The sequence below is a fragment of the Petaurus breviceps genome, unplaced genomic scaffold (genome assembly GCF_028583685.1).
Source record: "Petaurus breviceps papuanus isolate PSGF00001 unplaced genomic scaffold, PetGlider_PUasm1.0 90825, whole genome shotgun sequence".
NCBI lineage: Eukaryota > Metazoa > Chordata > Mammalia > Diprotodontia > Petauridae > Petaurus > Petaurus breviceps.
In genome coordinates this window covers 3,077,713-3,100,732 of record NW_027187353.1, presented here as the reverse complement: position 1 = coordinate 3,100,732, position 23,020 = coordinate 3,077,713, and the positions used below count along the sequence as shown (strand labels likewise).

The 23,020-nt window shown below is 42.3% G+C and overlaps 1 protein-coding gene and 1 long non-coding RNA gene across 2 annotated transcripts in view; one reads left to right on the top strand and one right to left on the bottom strand.

Moving 5' to 3' along the window:
* PTPN9 (protein tyrosine phosphatase non-receptor type 9) overlaps positions 1-13,039 on the bottom strand; it is a 66,633-nt gene extending 53,594 nt beyond the window's left edge. Inside the window, exon 1 of the mRNA XM_069071129.1 lies at positions 12,913-13,039. Coding sequence (XP_068927230.1) covers positions 12,913-12,999 — 87 coding nt within the window. The 5' untranslated portion in view covers positions 13,000-13,039. The remainder of the gene's footprint in view (positions 1-12,912) is intronic.
* A 108-nt stretch (positions 13,040-13,147) lies between these two features.
* Positions 13,148-20,032, top strand: LOC138148460 (uncharacterized). Its single transcript, XR_011165075.1, has 5 exons — positions 13,148-13,280; positions 14,845-14,931; positions 16,576-16,663; positions 18,283-18,352; positions 18,862-20,032. It is a non-coding gene; the product is annotated as an uncharacterized lncRNA (long non-coding RNA).
* The last annotated feature ends 2,988 nt before the right edge of the window (positions 20,033-23,020 follow it).

Genomic DNA, 23,020 nt, shown 5'->3' with positions numbered 1-23,020 from the left:
CTCTCTCTCTCTCTCTCTCTCTCTCTCTCTCTCTCTCTCTCTCTCTCCCTCCCTCTCTCTCTCTCTTTCAGGTAGAGAGAGTAATTAAAGGCATCACCATTCTTCTACTTTCTACAGATGGTGTCCTGAGCATTATCCTTGACTCCTCCCTCTCCCACACCACCCATAATGTAATCAGTATTAATCTTGCCCTTTCTACCTTCCTAGCATCTCTCACCTCTGAACCCTGCTCTCACACACCCACCATAGTTTAGGCCTCCTCACCTCCTATGTACATTATTGCATCAGCTTCCTAACTGGTCTCCCTATTTCAGGTCTCACTACTCCAGTGTGTCCTTACCAGAGCTGCCAAAATGATTTTCCTTAATGGTAGATCTGTCCCTGTCACTACCAAACTCAATAAATTCTTATGGTTCCCAGTTGTCTATGGGGTCAGAAATAAACTCCTCCACTTCATTTTTAAAGCCCTTCAAAAGCAGACCCTGACCTATCTTTCCAGCCTCACTGTATATGATTTCCCCTTCCCACACAGCAATCCAGCCAAAATAGCTTTCTCTGACACTCTATCTCCATCTCCATGCCTTTGCCCTGGCTGCTTACTCCTCATGCCTGGAAATCCTTCTCACCTGGGCCTCCCAGAGACCCTCTCTTCCTTCCAGGGCAGCCCAAGTAGCACCTTCTACATGAAGTCTTCCCTGATGAGTTCCCCACCCCCAACTACCCTCCTTCCCTTCCTATCTTATATCCTACATACATATCATATATATATATATACACACACACACACACACACACACACACACACACATATATTTATATTTACCCTCTTCATATAGATTTGTATGTACTTATATATGTAACTTGTGGGCTTCTCCATTAAAATGTAAGTTCCTCAAGAGCAGAAATTGCTTAATTATTTGAATCCCTAGCTCTAAACACAGTGCTGACTTAAAACACAGTAGGCAATTTGAAATGCTTAATTGACTGAAGGCCGAAGACATCAGTCCAGAAAAGGGAAGAGCTGATATTTTGGGAAAACTAAAGAAAATATGAAGACCTTTTTTTATTTTTCTAAGTGTTTACAGAATACACACAACCCTACAGAAATGTTGTCCTTTGCTACCTAGATAGACATCAATGGCAAGAAAAACAACTCCTTGAAAACTTTCAGACTTGGAATCCAACCAGAAGACATTTGCTTTAGAAACAGAGCAAAGGCTGTTGGAAATTCCCATTCATTTCAATAACGTGTATTAATTTCTGTCACCATCTGAGCAAACTCCAAAGTTCTGCTTCCTCACTGGGCACAAGATCATGTGGGTTCAGTTTGTTGTGGACCCAGAGCCTTCTGGGGAAGGTGAATGGAAGTTACCAGAGATACTTTTGTAAGATCATATAACATTTTATGAGCCCTGAGGCCTTTCTCTGGGTGAAGTCTATTCAACACCATTTTCCTTAAACAATTTCCCCTCTGACTCGAGTTTCAAGACTTGGCATAGGCTAGAAAGGGCTTCCAAGCTCAGACAAAAACGTGCTTAAAGTGAAGTGGATCCTAGAGAGACAGAAAATGGTGATCTCACCATAGTCACTAGGAGGTAAGTTCATTGTCCAACTAGTCCCCACTTTTTGTCAGGAATCTGCAATATTAAGATTAAAGAATGACTGCTGGGAAGTGGCTGGACTAAAGGATTAGTGAATTTCCTTTTAGCTCCGGGATTCTCCTAAGTAGAGAATCCTTCGTTTATTATAAGCATGAGTTGTTCTCTTTCTCTCTTTGTCTTATAGTGACTGAATTTTAGGCTAGAAAGGAATGCTGTGAGGCAACTTCTTTTACCTGCATGGCTGTTGAATTTTAAAGAGTCTCTAAATAAACTGCATTTCTCAGTTCTGTATGGAAACTCAAGAAAAAACTTTGAAAAGGCTTCTTTCAGGGGCGGCCAGGTGGAGCAGTAAGAGCACCGGCTTGGAGTCAGGAGACCTGGGATTGGTTCCGGCCTCAGATACTTAACACCCACACAAAACAACTGGCCATGTAACCTTGAGTAAGTTACTTAACCCCAACTGCTTTATTTAAAAAAAAAAAGAAAAGAAAAGGCTTCTTTCCCCTTCAGTCACTACAGAATAAACATCCCTTCAGGAAAGAATGGGCCCTCTCCTTTGGTGGGTAACCCTGAATCTGAGGAATTACTTGGAGATGAGACTTACATGCCTGGAAAACTTTCTATCGGATGATATTTGAAGGAACTAAGCAAGGGGTATGTGATTGTCTTAAACTAAGAGGTCAGGAAGACATGAATTCAAATCCTGCTTCAGAGACACCATGTGAGCCTGGGTAGGTCACATAACTTGTGCTTGCCTCAGTTTCCTTATGTATAAAATGAGGATAATAATAGTACCTCCCTCACAGGGTTTTTGTGAGGATTAAATGAGAGATTTGTAAAGCCCACTAGGCATATAAATGCTAGCTATTATTATCATGACGTACCTCACCCACAGGTGAGTACAGGCATACATAATTTAATTTCATATACTAACCAGCTGGAACGAGAAAGCAAAGATAATAAAAATTCAATTTCGTGCTATTACTATCACATAGAAAGTAGAAAAGCATCTGAGAATGAAACTTCTAAGCAAAGCAAAATTTTAAACCATGATAGACACATAGTGAAATCCTTTCTTTTTTTTTCCTTTATGAAATATATTTCTTCTGGCAGCACAGAATTCTATACATGATTCTCATTATTTACTGTAATAAAAAGAAACAGAGGAAGGCCTCCAAAATGTTGAATGGTTGGTTTGGGGGTTTGTTTGGGTTTTTTATGGATAATTTATGGCAAGACAGGGACCAGACACACTGGATGGGAAGGCATTCCAATGTACACTGGCAAAAATCTCCAACTGGTGAAATCACTGATCCATGAGAAGTACTGAATTAAGTATTGTAATTACAAGGGGTTTTAGTGATTTGGCTTAAATTATTTCTTCTAACAGCCTATTAGGAAACAAATGAGGCCAGAGGCTTAGAGAAGTCGAGACAGAAATGCCCACAGCCCTAGGGGAAGTCAGCAATTCCTATGATGTACCCACTGACTCATCACTATCATTTCCCACAAGACCCTGTGCTTCCCTTGGAAATGGTCCTTTTAAGAGTAAACACACAGGATTTCCACAGGCTTCATCACCCCAACAGAGATCTTGGCATAAGGTGATCTATTTCTATTTAACATTATAATATGTAGTCTGAAGTACTCTTTTCAATCTATCTCATTATAATCTCACACTTATACAGTACTTTCCTCACAATCCAGTAAAGTCAGTGGTATAAGAACTGTTATCTTCGGGGGCAGTTAGGTGGCACAGTGAATAGAGCACCAGCCCTGGAATCAGGAGGACCCAACTTTAAAATCCGACCTCCGACACTTAACACAAAAACTAGCCGTGTGACCTTGGGCAAGTCATTTAACCCCAATTGCCCTACCTTCCCCTCTCCAAAAAAAAAAAGAATTGTTATCTTCAACTGCTTATTCTAAATCAAGGGTTCATAACCTAGGGTCCATAAAGTTGTATTTTGTTTTAACATTTTGATAACTATATTTCAATATAATTATCCTCTGTAACTTTATGTATTTTATTCATTTAAAAACATTATTTTGAGAAAGGGTCCATCATTATCATTAATAAGGGTCCATCCATTATTAATCAAAAATTATTTTGAGGAAGGCTTCATCAAACTTCCAAAGAGGTCCATGACATTGAAAAAAGTTAAAACCTGCTAAGACCTGTATTAGCTTAACAGTTCAGGAAACAAACTGTATTCTCAGGTAAATGCAAACAAGGCTGGCTTCATGGTGCTGCTATTAGATAGTTTTAGTCTATGACAATTTCACTGGAGAAAGTGTTTGAAAAAAAAAGTATCTTTCTGTGAGTTTCATAAGAGAGAGGGGCCTGATGTGTATCATCACTACTAACAAGGACTTTCCTAGAAAGGAGCTAAATGAATCATTTTAAGGACTCACTTGTGCGGAACTCATTCATTCAGGCTCACTGATGTTGAGCCTTGGACTGAAGAAATCTCCAAACCCTAAGGAATAAAGAATCCTTCCAATGCACAATGCTTCCCTAATCCCCAGGACCCCTGGATATCTCCCCAGATCCACTGGGAGTCCTTTTCTTAGGGAAAGGTAAAAGTGCTGCCATCTCAAGCTAATTCCAATTTAAGAAGATGAGTTCGAAGTGGGTTGAATAACCCAAAGCTTACAGACCCACACTAACCTATGAATGTAGTTTATGAATGAACAGCTCAGTTTACCCCTGATTACTTCCTGACAGAAAGGACAGAAAGCTGGGGGATTCTCCAATGAACAGGACAGCAATAGAGGGAATTTTCAATATAAATGTAGAAAGAGCATGGGAGACAGGTGGTACAATCATTCACCTATAAAGTGCCTACTAAACACAGGGTTCTGTGTTAGGCACTGAGGACCAATGTGAAAAAAACGATACAGCCCCCCACTACAAAGGTATTTAAAATTGAAATCCTGGGTGGAGAGAGAAGGGAAAAACCAGGTACACAAATAATTAATAACACTTTAAAATGTGACTAAGGCAGAGAAGAGTTGGGGCATGAGAGGAACGAGAGATTTGGGGCAGCCTCCCTCCTAGCTGGGAGAACCAAGGAAGGTGCCTAGAACAGGAAGGGCATACTGCAGGAAGCCATGGCCAAAATCCAGGTGTCTCAGCTCAAATTCTGACAGCAGACCGACTTCCATTTCCTCTGTAAAAAGATGGTCTCGGGGCGGCCAGGCAGCACAGCGAGTAAGAGCACCGGCTCCAGTGTCAGGATGACCTGGGGATCGAATCCCGGGCTCCGACACTTAGCACCACACCCAGAAACACCTGGCCCTGTAACCTTGAGCAAGTTACTTAACCCAGATTGCTTAAAAAAAAAAAAAAAAAGATGGTCTCTTACAAGCTTCCAGGTGCTTTAGAAATCTGAAGGGTCCAATATTACTATGCTCATTCCAAAACAATATAGCCACATTTTTCATTTTCTTTTTAGAAAGAATTCAACTTTATGGGCTAGGTGGCACAGTGGATGGAGTGCCAAGCCTGGAGTCAAGAAGACTCATCTTCCTAAGTTCAAATCTGGCTTCAGAAATCGACTAGTTGTGTGACCCTAGGCAAGTCACTTAACCCTGTTTGCCTCAGTTTCCTCATCTGTAAAACGAGCTGGAGAAGGAAATGACAAACCATTCCAGTGTCTTTGCCAAGAAAACCCCACATGGATTCACAGAATCAGACACGACTGAACAACAACAAATGAAATCTTTACCTTCTCCACTTTCAAAGTGATCATTGTCTTTCTAAGATTCAGTCTCATATATCAATGTCGCTATGCTGGTGTGTACAATATTTGCAAACATCTGTAAACAACAGAATTCTTGCTTCCAAAAGGGATTTTATCTGCAGTTCTAACTACTAACAGTGGCATTAATGAGAATTCTTAATGTTTCTTCCTCTTCCCTCTCTGGACTATCCCAGCACAAATTGTTTTGTGCCTGCAACATAGCCACTTCTGGAGTGATAGGGTGACAGTCAGCACAAGATATATGAGGCTGTGGGAAAAGGGATGTTTTTGGCCAAAAGAGCCAGAACAAAACCCCTGCCCTTGGGAAAAGTGCCAAAGAGTTCATGTCCACACATGGCAAGTTAAGCCTTTAGAAGTTTCAACTGGAACAACATAAACCATAATATGGAATTCTAATAGCATCCTGGAAGCAAACCCTATAAAGTTTCAAGACAAACTTCATCATAACACCATTTTCACTTAGTCATAACATTTCACACTGAGCAAACATCCAAAGGTAATTTTTTTTAAGGGGAATTGAGGGAGATTTGAGCTAACCTGGATCAGGAATTTTACACTATATAAGAAAAGAAATCTGAGCTTTCAAGTAAAAATTTTCTTTGGAGCCTTTAAACATAAATGAACATTGATTTTGTCAGAGACAACTTGAAAATTAAAAACAATTAAAACATTAATTTTTTTTTTACAGATTTTCCCCCCTGAGGCATAAAATATGTATTGGTTGTAAAAAGTAGCTGAAATCTTTGGTTTCAAATATTAGTTTTGCATATGAATAGTAATGAGAATGCAATTAAGTACTGGTATTCTATTAATCATAGTAGGATCTTGGCATATTTACAAGGTTTGAGGCAGCTAGAATTATCAGAGCTCCCTAGAGATTCAAATCTCTTCAGAATACTAGTTAAACTTTACTCAGGAAATTCTCTTGAAGTGAAAAGAGGGTGATATTTTGAAGTAAAAGGATATCAGTTCAAATCCAGACTCTGCTATTTACGACCTTGGGCAATTTGATTAATATCTCTTAGCCCCATTTTCCTCATCCCAGAAGACCCCTCTAAGACACCTAACAATCACTAGGTTCTAAGGTTTGTCACAGCCCATGTTCAAAGGGCTAATGACAGAACCTAGGAAAGAAGGCCCACTTAGCACTGATTTAATAGATCTGAATTTTGAGTAAATGTCTCATGCTAAGGTTATAGATTTTAGTTTACTCTGCAGAGAAGTAAAATCTGACTTAAATGTTCTCAGGAGAATGGAGGTTAGTATTAGTATGCAAACTTCCAGATCTGTCTGTTGTTTAAATTTACAACTATGTCCTGTAGTTACAGGCTTCTGTATAAACTCACCCTGTCAGCTGTGGACAGAGCACCAACCCTGGAGTCAAGAGGACTTGACTTCAAATCTAGCAGCAGAGAAACTTATGTGTGACCCTGGGCAAATCACTTCATCCCAATTGCCTAAAATATATGTATATGTGTATGTATGTGTGTGTATACACATATTATATATGTATGTGTATATATATATATATATTCATATATATTCAACAGAATGGGTCTATATTGAAGCTAGCTACCTTGGTCTCTTTTTTTCATTCACTGTATTTTTCATATTTGGTTTCATATCAGTCATTTCTTTTAATATTTATTTATCTTGGGGTGTCTAGGTAGCTCAGTGAATAGAGTACCAGTCCTGGAGTCAGGAGGACCTGAGTTCAAATCTGACTTCAGACACTTAACACTTACTAGCCCTATGACCTTGGGAAAGTCACTTAACCCCAATTGCCCTGCCTTCCCCCTGCCAAAAGGCAAAAAATTATTTATCTTCATGGTATCTCTTTATTCCTTAGTGATTAGATTGTCACTTTTTTTTTCCATTTTTTTAATCCCGGTGTCCAGCAGTACCTAAAGAACTCATCAAATGTTTGTCAAATTAAACTGACTTGAATTGACATTTCAAAAAAAAAAATTCAAAGTAAAAGTACTTGTGATGAGACTGTGATAAGGAGAGCTGAGGTAGGATCTTGAAGAAAACCTCTTTCCAAGAACAATTTCCTTGTTGTTTCTTGCGTAGACAACACATAGCATTTCTGCTAGGATTTCTGAAAGTTCCTTTGGTTCTCCCAGGCCTACAATGCATTACCTTTCCGGCTTTACCTCTCAGACTCCCTAGTTTCCTTCTAAGCTCCATCCAATGTAGTTGAGGCCTTTTCTGATATCCCCCAGCCACTGGTGTCTCCTCCTCACATTAACTTGTATTCATTTTATAAACCAATATGTGTAAACTCCTAGAGGCCAAGGGCTAGTTCACTTTTGGTTTTGTATCTCTGATGCTGCAGTGAATAGAGCACTAGCCCTGGACTCAGGAGGACCTGAGTTCAAATCCGGCCTCAGACACAACACAAAAAACTAGCCGCGTGACCTTGGGCAAGTCACTTAATCCCAACTGCCCTCCAAAAAGCAAAAAAAAAATTAGAACAAAACCTCTCCCCAAACAACACACACACTCTTGATAATTCCATACTAAAGGTGTAAAGTTACATACCCTATCTTTATTTGGGAATATGATTATATATTGTCTTATTATATTGTTTACTATTTTGCAAATATTTCTTATTTTTGCCCATCCTCTGGGAAATGGTTGAATAAGTGATAATGTATCAATGTAATGATACATTATTCCACCACCAAGAAATGATGAAAGGGAAAGATTCAGAGAAACTTGGGAAGACTTTCGTGAACTGATACTGAAGGAAGTGAGCAGAGCCAGGACAGCAGTAACCAAAAGAAAAGCAGTGTGAAAGACTTAAGAACTCTGATCCATGCAATGACCAATTACTACCCTGGAAAACCAGAGCATCATACTTTCCACCTCTTGGCAGAAATTTTATGTGCAGAATGAGACAAACATTTTCAGGCGCAACCAATGTATAAATAAATGCATTTTGCTTGATTACTCTTATTAATTGGAGGGGGGGAGAGGGTGACTTTTATGGGTTATTTCAAGAAACTTAAGCTTTAAAAGCTTAAAACTGCACTAAAATTTTTGGAACAAACTATATTTTGGGAAGAGGTGGGGATGTTGAGGGATCGTATTCATGACGCAAAAAAGGAGAAAATAAAGAAAAGATCTGCAATTAAACATTTAAAAATACACAGAGGAAAACAGAAGGAAGTTCAGAAGGAGATATTAGAAAAGCTGGGTAATGCTGATACTATTCTGTTAAATGTCCTACTTGGTAGGGGTTTTTAAAAGCTGTAAATAATAGAAATTCACTATTTCATATATAAGTCTCTTTTTCTGTTCTGCCTCTGTGGAAATGTTCACATTTGGAGTTATTTCTCAAATTTGTCATTTAAAAAGGAAAAAAAACTGCATAAGCCAATTTCTTATTTCTATAAGATTATCAGTTCCTAACACATACTTTTGTATTCACCATTATGTAGATCCTCAAAACTTTGTTAAATTGAACTGAAAAAAGGCCTCAAAACGTTAATATTACACATCAGATTGGCTATTATAACTTGCAAACAATGTACTCAACACCAAAATGTAAAGCCTGTTACAAACTTGAGACTATGTTGCATTCTTTTAAAAAATGTTTTAAAATAACTGTATGAGAACAGATACATATAAGTGATAGTAGCTGCCAGTGCTAAAATCCATTTTCTTCTTTTGCAATTTTGCCTTTAGATGTCAGCTAACAAACTCCAAGATTTAGTCTTATTGCTTGGGCTCTCTGGTCTGGACTGCCATCAGATGGTTGGTTGTGGCTATTGGAAAAGTCTAATGGTTCACATTGCCCTTGTTGAGGCTACTTAAAAAAAAACTGTACCAAAAAAATAAAATAAAATATGGGGCGGCTAGATGATGCAGTGAACAGAGCATGAAGTCAGGAGGACCTGAGTTCAAATCTGACCTCAGACACTTAAACTGTGTTAGCTGTGTGACCTTGGGCAAGTCACAACCCCAACTGCCCTCCAAAAAGCAATAAATAAATAAACAATTTTTAAAACCGTGCCATTTTCAAGTCAATTCCAAATTCATTTTGAGCAACGTAACATCTCCTGGTATCAAGTTCCTCCCAAGGTGCTTACTTTGAAAAGGAGAGCACATAGATGGCAGGTAAGTACCAGCTCGTATTGCTGGTTGCTAAGGAACCAAGCACCTTACTTTACAGTCACACCTTTTAGATAAGCAGGGATAACAAACCAATGTTATTACCAAAGCTTAACGTCCATCTCACACACAAAAACAGAACAAATGCTGATACTACTTCCCAAGAATGTTTCTATTTCCTAGCTTTTAAGTCTTAAGAGTAAACACACACTTCAAACCCAGGAAAGATAAGGGGAAAAACCCAGCTATGTATCCTCTTAAAAAAAAAGCAAAACCTAACATCTACAAACTACAGGAGACACCCTCTGGTGATACTGGAATCCCTGTGCTAGGCCCTGGCTCTCATCATGCTAAAAGAGGGCAGACTGGAGAGGATGCTACCACAGCTTTTGTAGTGCAGAATCCCCTCTCTCAAGGGACTGAAAGAAATGGTCATAGTCTAAAGGCCAGATAAGAAGCCAGTCATCTCAATAAATGGGAAGAAATTGAGATGCTTGTTTATCAAGCCACAAAAAAAAAAAGCTACACACCAGTTACTGGTTTGTGAGACTTTGTCCAAGTCTATTACCTACCCTGAAGGGCCTAAAGTGTTGAAATGAGTTTCAGTTGTGGTTCATCTCTTTCCATTTGGATTTTTAATATGTAAATTAGATTTAGGATTATATCTGAGCAGGGCTGTGACTAGAAGTACTCAGGGTTTAGGGCCAAATGTTCTCCAAGCTTCCAGGAGGTAGAGCCAGTCAACAAGCATTTATCAAACTCCTATTAAGGGCCAGGCACAAGGCTGAGCACTGGTTTCATATCCTCTTCAGAGGCAGTGTGAAGGGGCAAAAAGTTCCTGGAAATGGGAACAAGGGGTAGGGAGGGTTCTAAAGGCAGGCAGAGTTCACAGCATTTTGATGCCCCCAAAATGGAACGAGTCACTTCCTTCTCTGGATTGAAGGTCACAAGCTTTTAAGGGACAATGGAGTTCAGTGTGGGCAGAAAGATGAGAATAGTCAGATGAGAATGGGAGGGGCAGTAAGAGAAGGAGAGCCTGGTAGGGGGTTGGGAGGAAACATCAATGGGTCAGATGAATAGGGTACAGGGAGGGTATGTCCTAGGACAGGATAATGGGAGGGCCTAGCTTTGAGAACACAAGCCTAATCGCTCCACCTAAAGTCATTAACTAGTTAGTGAAATCATGATATCCAGTGAAGGACGAAATATTATAGACTTTCCTTAAAGGATGATGGGTTTGACTACTTATGGTGAGATCTGGCTGTAAAGCATGATACTTTTTAAACCAAGTTGGTAAGGGTAATCTTAGCAGAGCAGGCCTGGCCCTGGCTCTTCCAAGTTCTCCTTCAGGTCAGGGCTGCTAATAACTTCAATGACTAGCCTGAATCAGAGAGAGAACTAAGGGCTAGAGATGGAGGTACAAGAAAGAGGTTAATATCCTGGCTTGTGGCACTCTCACCAAGAAAGATATTAGGTATAAGGTTATCAGGGAGGGAGATCCATTTATCAGTCCCACTTTTAAAAAACAAAAACTTTCAGTAAAAGAATAAAAGGATATATACAAGAGGACTTTTTAGTAGAGGAAGGGAAGATCCTGGTGGACATGAAATGAAATGACAGGGTAAGGGACTAACCACCAGGTATTTTCTCCCCAGAGCAAGAAAAGAGAAACCCTCTTCTGGGGTGAGGGAGTTGGGGTGGTGATGGTACCTTTAGGAAGAAAAACAGGGAGCTGAGTCAATGACAGGTGAGTTAGGGGAGCTAAAATGAAGTTCTGTGAGTAAAAGAGGGTAAAGGATAGGAGAAAGGGGGCAAGCACTGTGGGAGGAGTGGAAGGAGAGCAGAGACCAACCCATTCTTCAGGGTGAGGGAGTAAGAAGCTGGCATTCCGTAAAGTGAACATGATGATGTAAAGAACGTAAAGAACATGATGCCCAGGCCCTATAGTGTAAGGACAAGGGACCTAGAAAGAGGACAGCTCTCAGTTGGGTATACTGGAGCAACAATGGAGCTGTCAATGGGATGGGGTCTGTTAATAAGGTATGTGAGGGGCTGGAACACTGAAAGAGTGTGAGGGCTTGGGCATTATAATCAGGGGAGTAAGGGACCAGGTGTGATAAAAGGGGTGTGTATGTGGAAAGGGGGGGGATGGTGGCTGTAACTAGGGAGTATGAGGGGCCAGAGTCACTGTAAATAGAAGGGTAGCTCTAAAGCAGCAGGTGTGAGTCGGCAAGGGTTGTGCTGAGACAGAGACGCTGTGGGCGACAGGTAGGGCATCAAAGCCAGAGTTGCAGTAATTGGAAGTGGGTCAGAGGCCGGGGGATGGTGATAGGAGCTGTAAATAGATTGAAGGCAGAGGTATGGGGAAGGGGGGGAAATATTGAGGGGAAAAAGGTAAAGAGCTGAGAGACATGGGAGCTGTGAATGGAGGAGAAGGGAGGGAAGGGCAGGTGTCTCTGGGATGGGGGAGCAGGCACGATGTGATACAGAAGGAATCCAGGGGCAGGGGAGAACTGATAGAGGTCCAAGAGCAGGGGCACTGAAAGGGAAGGGGTTTTTTTATGTGTATGGTTCCTGGGCAGGGACGATGTAATGAGGCTGGGGATAAGGCAAAAAGGGCCTTCGATAAAGGGCAGGGTCACTGTGATTGAGGGTTCTAGATACAGAGGATGTGGTGATAAGGGAGGGGTCCAGGGTCAGAGGCAAAGGGGATGGAGGGCTCCCTGATGGGGGTGGGGGGAAGTAGGGACTTTTGTGATGACAGAGGGGTCCAGGAGTGCTGTGATGGTCCAGGGACAGGGTCTCTGGGATGGTTTTAGGGAAGGAGGGTTTAAGGTCAAGGGCTCTGTAAATGGGGGGGGGGGAGGGGGGAGAAACAGGGGCTGCTGTTAGAAGGGAGGGGTCCAGAAGCAGGGGCTCCTGACTGGAGGGGAGTGCAGGGGCGCTGGGATCGTCCAAGAGCAGGGGGTCCTGATTGGGGACAGGGGGACCAGGCAGGGGCGCTATGACGCTCCAGGGGCAGGGGTTTCAGATAGGGGTGGGGCTCTGTGATGTAGGGGGGCGCAGGGGTGCTATGACACTCCAGGAGCAGGGGTTCCAGATAGGGGGGCGCTATCACAGTCCAGGGGCAGGGGTTTCAAAAGGGGGGGGGGGGGGGGGGGGCCTGGGATGTGGGGGCGGGGGTGCAGGGTCGCTATGACGCTCTAGGGGCAGAGGTTTCAGATGGGGGGGCGTAGGGCCGACCCGGGCTGGGCGCGGTCCTCGCTCCCGCGCCGCTGGGCGCTATGGGCCTAGGCCTCGGATGGGCAGACGGACGGGCGGGCGTACAGAAGGCCGGCCCCGCTACCCTCTCCTCTCCTTCCCCCCCCCCCCCCCGCGCCCGTCGGGGCGGACACACCCACCTCCCCGCAGGCCCGGCCTCTTACCAGCTCCTCGTCCTGGGTCAGCTCCGGCGCCATGTCGAGCCAGGGCCCCGGCCCCGGCTCCGGCCCCGCCTCGGGCCCCGGCTCCATAGCGGAGAGCGGTGGCGGCGGCGGCTCGGGCCGCCAGCCCAACCTCCGCCCGGCCTGGCCTGGCCTGGCCTGGCCCGGCCCGGCGCTGCCTGGCCCTGGTCGGCCTCCGCCTCCTGTGCCCTCCCCGCCCCCGCCCCCCGCCGCGGCCAGATGTGGCTGCGCGCCCCCGGCCCCAGGTGTGCCCGGGCCGGCGCCCCCCAAGGGCACCGCGGGCTGGGCAATTAAAAGCAAAACAAAATAAAAATCAGAGCCAAAGGGGAAAAACAATCGGATCTGAAAAGGTAAAGGGGGGCGGGGAAGATCTCCCTCTTTCCCCCCCCTGCCTTTTCGTAAATCTCGAACCCTCCTCGCCCTTCTTCCCCTTACTCGCTATTTACTACTGCTGCTCGGCCCCTCGACTACCCCCACGTCCCCAGCCTGAGGTGGGCAGCCACGCATGGTCCTGCCTTTCTCCCGGGCTCACTAGAGGGGGTGAAGAGGGATCCTCTAACTCTCTTCTTGCCTCATCCCTCTACACCCCCCCCCCAAAAAAAAAAAAAAAGAGGAAGCAAGTATTCTCTGAGAAAAAAAAAAAACGCCCAATAAAAAAAAAAAAAAAACTTTTTCGAACCGTGACCTAGAGGTTAGCGCTTGAAATCCCCCTGAAGCAGACTCAAATACCCTCTGCTTGCTAACCCCCCCCCTCCGCTCTTCTAGTCCTGACCTTCCAGAATACTCCTACTCTGCGCCCATAAATCCCCTCCGTGTCTGACCTGCCCTGAGAGAAGCCAAACCCTACCCCGCGACCTCCGTCTCTGCCTCCCCAAGTCCTTATTCCTCAAAAGCAGCCACGGAGAAAGAGAGAAAAGAGGAAGGGAGGATAAGCCATCCCCCTCCCCTCCTCACGGCCAATGCTGCTGCCCCTGATCATCAGCCTGAACCCCCAGCAGCTCCATTCAGAAACTGCCTCATTCACAAACAGCGGGAGAGGAGGAAGCAGGCAGAGAAGAGGGTCTCTCCAAGAGAGGGAGACAGAGAGGAATCCGGGAAGGGAGGGAGAGAGGAAGAGAGGAACTGGGTGGGGGAGGGTGATGGCAGAAAAGGGCTTTGGGGGAGGGAGAGATCTCCCTGGGGGTTGAAGGAGCAAAGCGGAAAAAGAGACTGTCTGTGGGAGGAAGATAAAGGGAGAAAGGAGTATGTGTTTTCAAAAGACTTGATGCTCCGTAGTGGAGGAAAGGAATATATTATAAGTCTGAGTGAGAAGTCTCCACTGAGATGAATTTTAACTTGGATTAACTTTAAGCTACCACCCAAATGTTTGAAACCCACAAGCCTCTTTCACTGCCGATGCCAATTCCAGGCTGAATGGGACCCTTAAAAAGGTTGCCAAACAGGGCGAGTACACTTGGGTCCAAGCAACCAGCTTGTTTGATCACTGTACCATCTCTCTATTTTGTTGCTGGCTGTATCCTGTAATCCATCATCGACTTGACTATTTTTAGTTCTCCCAAAAGAAAACATCCTTCTCCAAACCTTTGCCTCATTCAGGAATCTCTTTGCTTTCAAAAGCCTTCGAGTGTCATTCAGATTCACATAGCCAAAAGAGCTATGTTACTGGGTTGCCAGTTTTGGGTAACAGAGGAGGTTAATGCTATGCTCCCACCCCCATGGTTGTGGATCATGCCACAGTTGAAGATGAGAAGATTGTCATCTCTGCAGTCAAGCATTTTTAAAAATACCTAGTGTGTACCAGGCATACGAGACAGAAAGGAAACGTCCCAGTCCTTTAAGGAGGAAGTTGGAAAAGGGGAGGCCAACGAATATGTATAAAAATATACAAAATAAAGTAATTTTTTTTTTTTCAAGAAAAGACACTGGCATTTGGAGGGCTTCAGGAGGAAGATGGTGCTTGAGCTGGGTCTTGAAGGATCTGGAGGATTCTGAGAGATGGAGGTAAGGAAGGAATGCATCACTGGCAAAGGGGACAGTTAACAAAGGCACTCAGGAGGGATCCAGAGTGTTATGTCTGAGGAAAAACAGTAAGAAAGCCAGTATGGCCAGCCTCTAGAGTTCAGGGAGGGGACTAGAGCTAGCTAGGATTTGGATCATCCTTTTTTTTGCATCATATTTTTGAGATCTTGGCTTAAGCAGCTAAGTGGTTCCCCAGACTACTGGCAACTCAGACCTGGTTCTAGTCACCCTGTAGTTTCAGATACTGAAAACCCTCTGGGTCACAGAGCAGTAGAACTTTTGACTGAGAGACAAAGACAGCAGTCATGGAAAAACTCAGTCTTTATTCTTATCCCATTTAGGTGACTATTTTGAGAAAGTTACCTGGCCTTGCCTCAGTTGCCTCATCTGGATTTTGGGTATGCTGTCTAACCTCCATGCTTGCAACTTTAATATTTTATTTGACTCTATCCCTCTTCCACGACATAAATTTCCATCTCATCAATTACCAAGTTCTGACAATTTCCTTCCTCCAATATCTTCTTGAATTGATCACCGCTTTTCTACCACCACTGCTATAACCCCGCTACATTACCACCAGTGTGCCCTACTGCCACACCTCCTAATTTATGTCTTCTTACCTTCATTCTCTTCCTAATCAAATCCATTCTGCCAATGACAGTTATGCTTATACAGATCTGACAGATGTCACTCCTCTGTTCAGCATCCTCCCAGAGCTCCCTATGGCCTATTGAGTAACATGGGTTTCAAGGCCCTTTACAATGACACTGTTCCTACTTCTTCATTGAGGCAACCAAACTGGACCACATTTGCTATGGTCAAGCATTTTCCCTTTTGCACCTTTGCTGAAGCTTCCTGTGGTTCTCCAGCTATCTCAGACTTTCTTCATCTCCACCCAGAATTCAAGGCCCAGCTCAAATGCATCCTCTTCCAGGATAACATTTGGCTCCTCTTTTATGCTTTCATTACATTCTCTTTTTGAACTCTACTTAGTAAAGAGCATTGCAGACTTGTATGTTTCCTAGTGCCTAGGACAGTGCTTTTCACATCATTTAGCATTTAATAAATGGTTGCTGAATGAATGAATAAATGGATGAATAAGTGAAGCAGTTTGGGGACATCTGGGGCTTGGTAATGAAAAGTTAGACCCATTACCATTTATGGGATATGTATTTTATTCTCTGTAGCATTACAAAACTAACACAGTTATAGGATCTGTATGAGATTGACTCTTCCTGCGGGCAGACTCTGTTATTTAATTTGTTTGTGGGTTCTCTGAGCAATCAGACAGGGTCCATAGCCTCGAAGCTCACAAATCCAAACAACACGATTCACACCAAGCCTGAAGCAGGGTAGGTGGTTAAATCTCTCTTGGTGGGACTTTCTTTTCTGAAGCACTGGGAACTCAGGCTTCACAGAAGCAGCCAATGTTTAAGAGGCATTCGGAGGAGGCTGGGGACACACTGGAAGCTGGCTAGGGAGACAAGAGGGAGGCTGTTTGAGGGATGGGGGCAGGGTGAGTCGAAGGCACAGAGCCAAGTGGGAAAAGACGATAAAAAGGCATAGCAAGTCTCAGGCAAAGCACAGTAATAATTAATAATAACTAGGATACTCTTTCTTTTAAAGAGCCCAGAGGATCATATGGGACCCAGAGAGGTAATATGACAAAGCACTGAATGTGATGAAAAACTGGAGTGGTTATGAAGAATGAAAGGTAACTTGATCAAAGAAGGGGGGAAAAAACCTAACCAGAAGAGGGATGAATCTGAGAAAGGATAAGAGGGAAGGAGACAGCTCAGCCCGGTTACAGGACCCTAGAGCAGCGTGGTCATCTATTCCCACCCTTTCATACATGTATCGATTAATATGATTGTCCATATATAATCTACTTCAGACTGGGGCGGAGGGCAGAGAAAATTTGGAACTCAAAATCATATAAAAGTAAACGTGGAAAACTATCTTTGCATATAATTGGAAATAAAATACTGTTAAGTGGGGGGGGGGGGAATTGATTAAACAAGACCAGATTAACACCGTGTGGTAAGTAGAAGGCACAGTTAGACAGGTCCTGGGGAGTTAACAAGAGTCAGCAGTCCCAACAACTTCCTGAAACAACCCGGAATTGGGGCCAGTCTATGAGATCTAGTCTGAGAGCATACTCTGTCCAGACGTCATCACAGCAATGGGAACCATCTACAGACTTCAGTCTGGAAGCATCATAGATTCCCAGTTGGAAGGAACCTTAAAGGTTGCCTCATCTCACCCTGTCTTTTTGGAATCAAACATTTCTGTGTCAGGGACTATCTATATTTCAAGCCAAATACTTCCTAAGCACCTACCATGTAAACTGGGGACATGAAAACAAAATGAACAAGCCCAATTTTACAGATGGATGAGCAGAAACCCTGAAAAGTGAAGCAACCTGCCTGTGGTGGCAGGTGCTAGGAGCTGAGATTTGGATCCAACTGTGGTTTCCAGGGCTGGTGTGAGTGTGTGACCTTTGGGTGTTTGGGGAAATGGGGTAGCAATAGGCAAAAAGGAACAAGGTGGATAGACTGGCAAAGAGATGGAGGGAAGACGTTGTTTCCTGCTTCTGATAATGACAGAAGTATTACCAGCTCCCATCTTTCAAACTGCATTGTATGCCAGTGGCCCCTGAGGGAGGAACTTAGTAAGGATGGGTTGTATTTAATTAAGTCATAATCACCAAACCAGCTCAATGGGGAAGGCTATCTGGAGTGGAAGGTCAAAAGCCACAGGAAACCTGTCATTGACCCTCCAAGGCTTAACCCAGAATGTTCTTTTGTCATTATTGTTGTTCAGTCCTGTCCAACTCTTTGTGGCCCCATTTGGGGTTATCTTAGCAAAGATACTGGAGTGGCAATGGCAAACGCCATTTCCTTCTCCAGCTTATTTTACAGATGAGGAAACTTGGGCACACAGGGTAAAGTGACTTGTCCAGGGTCACACAGCTAGTAAGCATCTGAGGCCAATTTGAACTCAGGAAGATGAATTTTCCTGACCTCAGGCCTGCACTCTAGAGTGACACCTAGCTGTCCCCACAATGCTCTATTTTTCTTTAAATATTGTAACTATATATAGTCCTGGAAATGAAATCTTTGAGGATCAGTGGTCTAATTTAAGATTAAAGGTGGATGGTGGCCAAACCTCTATGACAAATCAGTAGACCCACAATGGACTCTAGCTTGAACATGTTGACCAACATGTAGGTCATATCAGAAACCTGGTGTGAAACCTGGGTATGCTTGCTGGAACTGAACTGGGTTACCCTTTCTTCTCATTGGGCCCTCCATACTTCCTGCTTCTTCCTAGCCATAAGGCTCTCACAACTCAGAAGTGGATTTCAGATTGTTCTTTCCTGAGAGCTGCCATTTCTGACTTGGTAAGTCATTGTATGCACACCTTTGAGCCCTTCCCTAAAGCAAGCTTTTCTCTAGAAATTCAGTCTTGCAGAGTCATTTTTGAAGACATTCCACTAGAATTTAGACCTCTATCTCATATTATCTTTTAAAATTAATCTATATAATCTATATCTAAATATGGTATAATCTATATAATATATAGCATATAATAATCTATGTGTCTATATATAATCTATATAAACCAAATTTATGAAAAATGACATTTTCAGTGTATTTTGGCTCAGTACCTTCCCCTCAAACATACCCTCACTCCTGAAATCCAGAACACTTTTTAAGGATCTGAGCTGACACTGAACTTTCTGTATGATCAGATACTCACCAAACTGCAAAGTACTTTTTCTATACTCTAGATTTTTAAATCTATTTTTATTACATATTAAATCTACTTAAACCAACAAATGTTTCTATTCAGTTTTACATACAGCATAATAAATCTCTACTCTAAATAAAAAGTCCTTCTGACTTTCAGTTAATGGAGCTTCACTGTCCAGGACATGCCTTGGATGAATATAGCTCATGCATTTCTACATCTTGATGATACTCTCCCAAGAGCTGCATCTATGAACTGATCTTATCTAATTCCCCAAAGAGAGGCCAAAGTTGTGGCCTTTGGAACTCAAGTGGATCCACCAGAGCTTGTAAAGCCTTTGAGAACTTGGGGTCACCCACATATTTAGTAGAAGACATTAGTGGAGAAAGGCACCTATTGCCTATATATCCCTTACAATATAAAATACATACATATAGATGCATATATGTGTTGTATGGCTGTACATATTTTGGAATATAAATACATTTGCCCCCAAAATTCTTAACCAAACAAGGCATATATTCAATAACAAATTAATGAAAAATCTTGATTATGTGACATTGAAAGGTTTTTGCATGAATAAAATCAATGGAAGGGAAGTTATAAATCTGGGGGGAAATGCATCAAAAATCTGAGCAGGGGCTGATATCAGGAACTAATATGAATGAGCCATTAAGTGGTTAAAAATGTTCTCAAGAGACTTGCAAACTATTTTCATAAGATTTCTCAATTATCAGTAATAAAATTAATAACAAAAACAATTCTTAGGCCTTACCTTACAGCAAACAAATTGACAAAGATTTTTTTAAGAAGATGGAAATAGCCAATGTTGGAGGGGCTATGGGGAGACAGGCCCTAAATACATTGCTGTAAATTGGTCCAACCATTCCAGAAAGCAATTTGAAATTAAGCTAAAAAGGTGGGGCAGAGAGAGGGATAAGGGTAGAAATGGACTAAACTGCCCATATACTTTGACCCAGAGATATCAGTGCTAGGTGTTGACCATTTCCCACCCCCATTCCAAAAGATGGCTAAAGATGGAACCATCCCACCATCTATATCAAAATATTAATAAAATTTTTCACGTTAGAAAAAGACTAAAAACAAAGATGTTCACTGGTTTAGGGAACAGGTAAACAAATTGTAGTATATAGGTGTTATAGAATATCAATGTGCCAAAACTAGTGAATATGAAGTGTTCAGAGAAATATTGGAGGGTAGGAGGGAAAACATATGAACTAATGTGGTAAAGTAACACTAAAAGAATGTAAAGAACCAAAACTGACTATTATAAGCATAATGTTCAAGAAGTTTGAAGAGCTGAACAAAAGGCATCTCTGCCCCTTCTTTGTAGTGGTGGGAATCTGGAGGTGGGGGTCTGCAATATGGCGTATACCCTCAGGCTTGGCTGATGTGTTAGCTGGTTTTGCTGAATTGCTTTCCCCCTTCTTTATTCTTTGTTACAAAGGATGGTTTATTAGATAGGGGATGAGAGAGGACTCTATTAAAAAATTAAGGTGACATAAAAACCAGTGAGAATCAAAAAGACAATTCTAAGCATTAATAATCAATTAACCAATAAGACAATTCTAACATGTTTTCATGTTTCAGAGGCATGAAGGCTCTGCCCCATGGCATCTATCAGATTGCTGATGGACAAAGCCAAGGGAACAATGCTGATTTATCTCTTTATTTTGGGTCAAATCTATAGGAAATCAAGAATATGGGATGTGATTCCAGAGATAAAATTTCATTTTAGATCTGCGCTCCTTCCTGTCTAGTGGAAACAGCAACCCTAGCCAGCTATCTCATTTCATGGGACTTGCCACCAGTATTTATGGGATTGGAGGCTTGGGATTCTCAAATAGGTGGGGTTAAAAATTAAACCAAGGGACAAGTGAGGAATATTTCATGTCAGACTTACACATGCACACACACTTACACAGATTGGTTTTGAGTTTTTCTTTTTTAAAAAAAGATTCCATTATAACAGATGGCTCTCTAGGAGGGTGAATTTTGTAGGGACAGCAATATAGAATACTGAACTTGAAGGTACAAGATGTAGGTTCACATCCCAGCTGACAACTTACCGTGGCACCTTGGACAAGTCATTGGCCATTTCTGATCCTGTTTTGTCATCTGCAGAATTATTCATACCTCTACTATCTGAACCTTGAAGGACTGTTCTGAAGCTCCAAGAAGATATTTTACAGTCTTTGCTTTGCCAATGTTAGAGCCCTTTATAAATGCCAGCGGTTTTAATTATTTTTAACCTGTCACTTGTCAGACTAGACCTGTTCTGGGGCCAGGAATATTTGGTTGATCTAAATGCCCTTTTTTCTTGCTTTTGAGAATGGTCACTATATTCAAGATATGAGATGTTATACAAACACAGTCAAGTCTCACTTATCTGAATTAATGGGGGAGAAGAGTAGGATGGATACATGAAGTATACCAACCTGACACATCCTTATTTTAGCCACAGTTTCAAATTTCCCTTTTGAAAAAATCTTTTATCATTTTAAAGATAAATGTTAAAATTGCTTTTATGTGTAACTGGGGAAAAATACTAAATAAAAAAATCTTAAGCTGCTAGAAAATTTCCTCAGTCAACTGGATAACCAGTGGTAATTTTTAGGTGATAAGAGAAATTACTTAAAGGAAGAAGGAAGTGGCCTGAGCAGCCTTAGAGGTCTCCAAGCTTCTAGGTTTACAGATGAGGAAACTGAGATTGAGAGGTGACTGGTTCAGGGCCATAATAAGTAGAGTGAAGAAAACAAGAGTTGGGATTTGAACCTGGGTCTTTTGAGTTCAAATGAAATGCCCTTTTCATTACACCACAATTCCTGCTCTCTCAAAAGAAAGCCTACTAGCAAGAGCTGTCACTTGGAACAAATGAAGTACTTTACCCCTCTCAATCATCCTTGCTTCTCGGCCTCCTTTCCCCCTTACTCAGAGGTCCTGTGCTGACCCTTGGCTTCCCAGGGCCTGAATGGAGTTTCTACCTAAGGTTATCCTCCATCTCTCCCTTCTTCAAGATTCAAATCTAAATGAGTTGCTATTCAGAAAAGATTGAAACACTAAAGTCCACACCAAAGTAGTAAAAACAACCGCTTTGCTTCCAATCTATACTTTAATCAGGGACAACAGTCTAGGGCAGCAGTTATTGGGCCTATGTGGGAATACTTTTTGGGCAGCACACTTTGCCAACATGGTTCCTACTGTTAACCCCAGTTCTGTTTTTGTGCGTCAGCAGGAACAAGGCTATTTCTGAGTCACTATTAAAGGCCTGAGTCACAACTAGAAACCAGCCTCCTTTTCAAATCATCGGGTATTTCACAGTGGAATGCTCAGACTCTGCCACTCCCACTCTACCCCAAAACCAGATTGCAACAAGTTATGCCCTGCTAAGTATTTTCTCTTTTTCCCCTTGGTCATTTGATGGCAGGACCATTGGGCAAATGAGTCTAAATGCAATTTGATACCCTCATTTGTTGGTAGAACCATATGAAAATGAAATAAAACTTTGGTCTTCATTGACATAAGGAAAAAGAGTGCCTAAGAAAGCTGTCAGTCTTGCTCTACTGGGATAAAATCTCAACATTTTTGTCTATTTTGCCAATTTTTTCCTCTTGTATATAAAAGAAATTGAAATTAAAAAACATATTTGCTTTAAAAGAAATTGTATGGCTTTAATCATTCCTTTGTTTTAGGGTTTCTCTTTTAGTGGCTCTTGTGTTCTCATACACCTAAGGAGGGTTCTTTCTTCCCCTCCCTCCAATGTTTGATATACAGAGAAAAGTATTTTTAGGTTATTCCTCTTAATTGCTTTCACAGTGCTAAAAATAACAGCAGTTCCTAGAAGGCTGCAGCAAACACAAGCGACATTGACAGCCAGACACATCTTCAATCACTCTCATACAGGGCCACTTCCCTGACCACAGAGGATGACCAGGGCCCCACAAGTTTCCAGTTCAGCTGATGATAGCTAGTCTGTCCCCCACAATAGATCACGGATTTAAGAGCCAAAAGACACCTAATAAATCATCCCAAGTCTTACTTTACAGATGAGGAAATTGAGGATCAAGAAGTGATCTGCTCAGTGTCACATCAAGGTGAGATCTTGAATCCATGCCCAGAGTAAACAGGCTTCTTTTTGTGCCTTTTAAAATGCTGCCTGGCAGTTTTCAAAAGAAATCGAAACCTTCTGTAGTCATGTGAAAAAGGTACCATTTCACAACTCTTTAAGATTGACAGAAAAGGAAAATGTCAAATGTTGGAGGGAATATGGGAAAATTGAGACACTCATACACTGTTG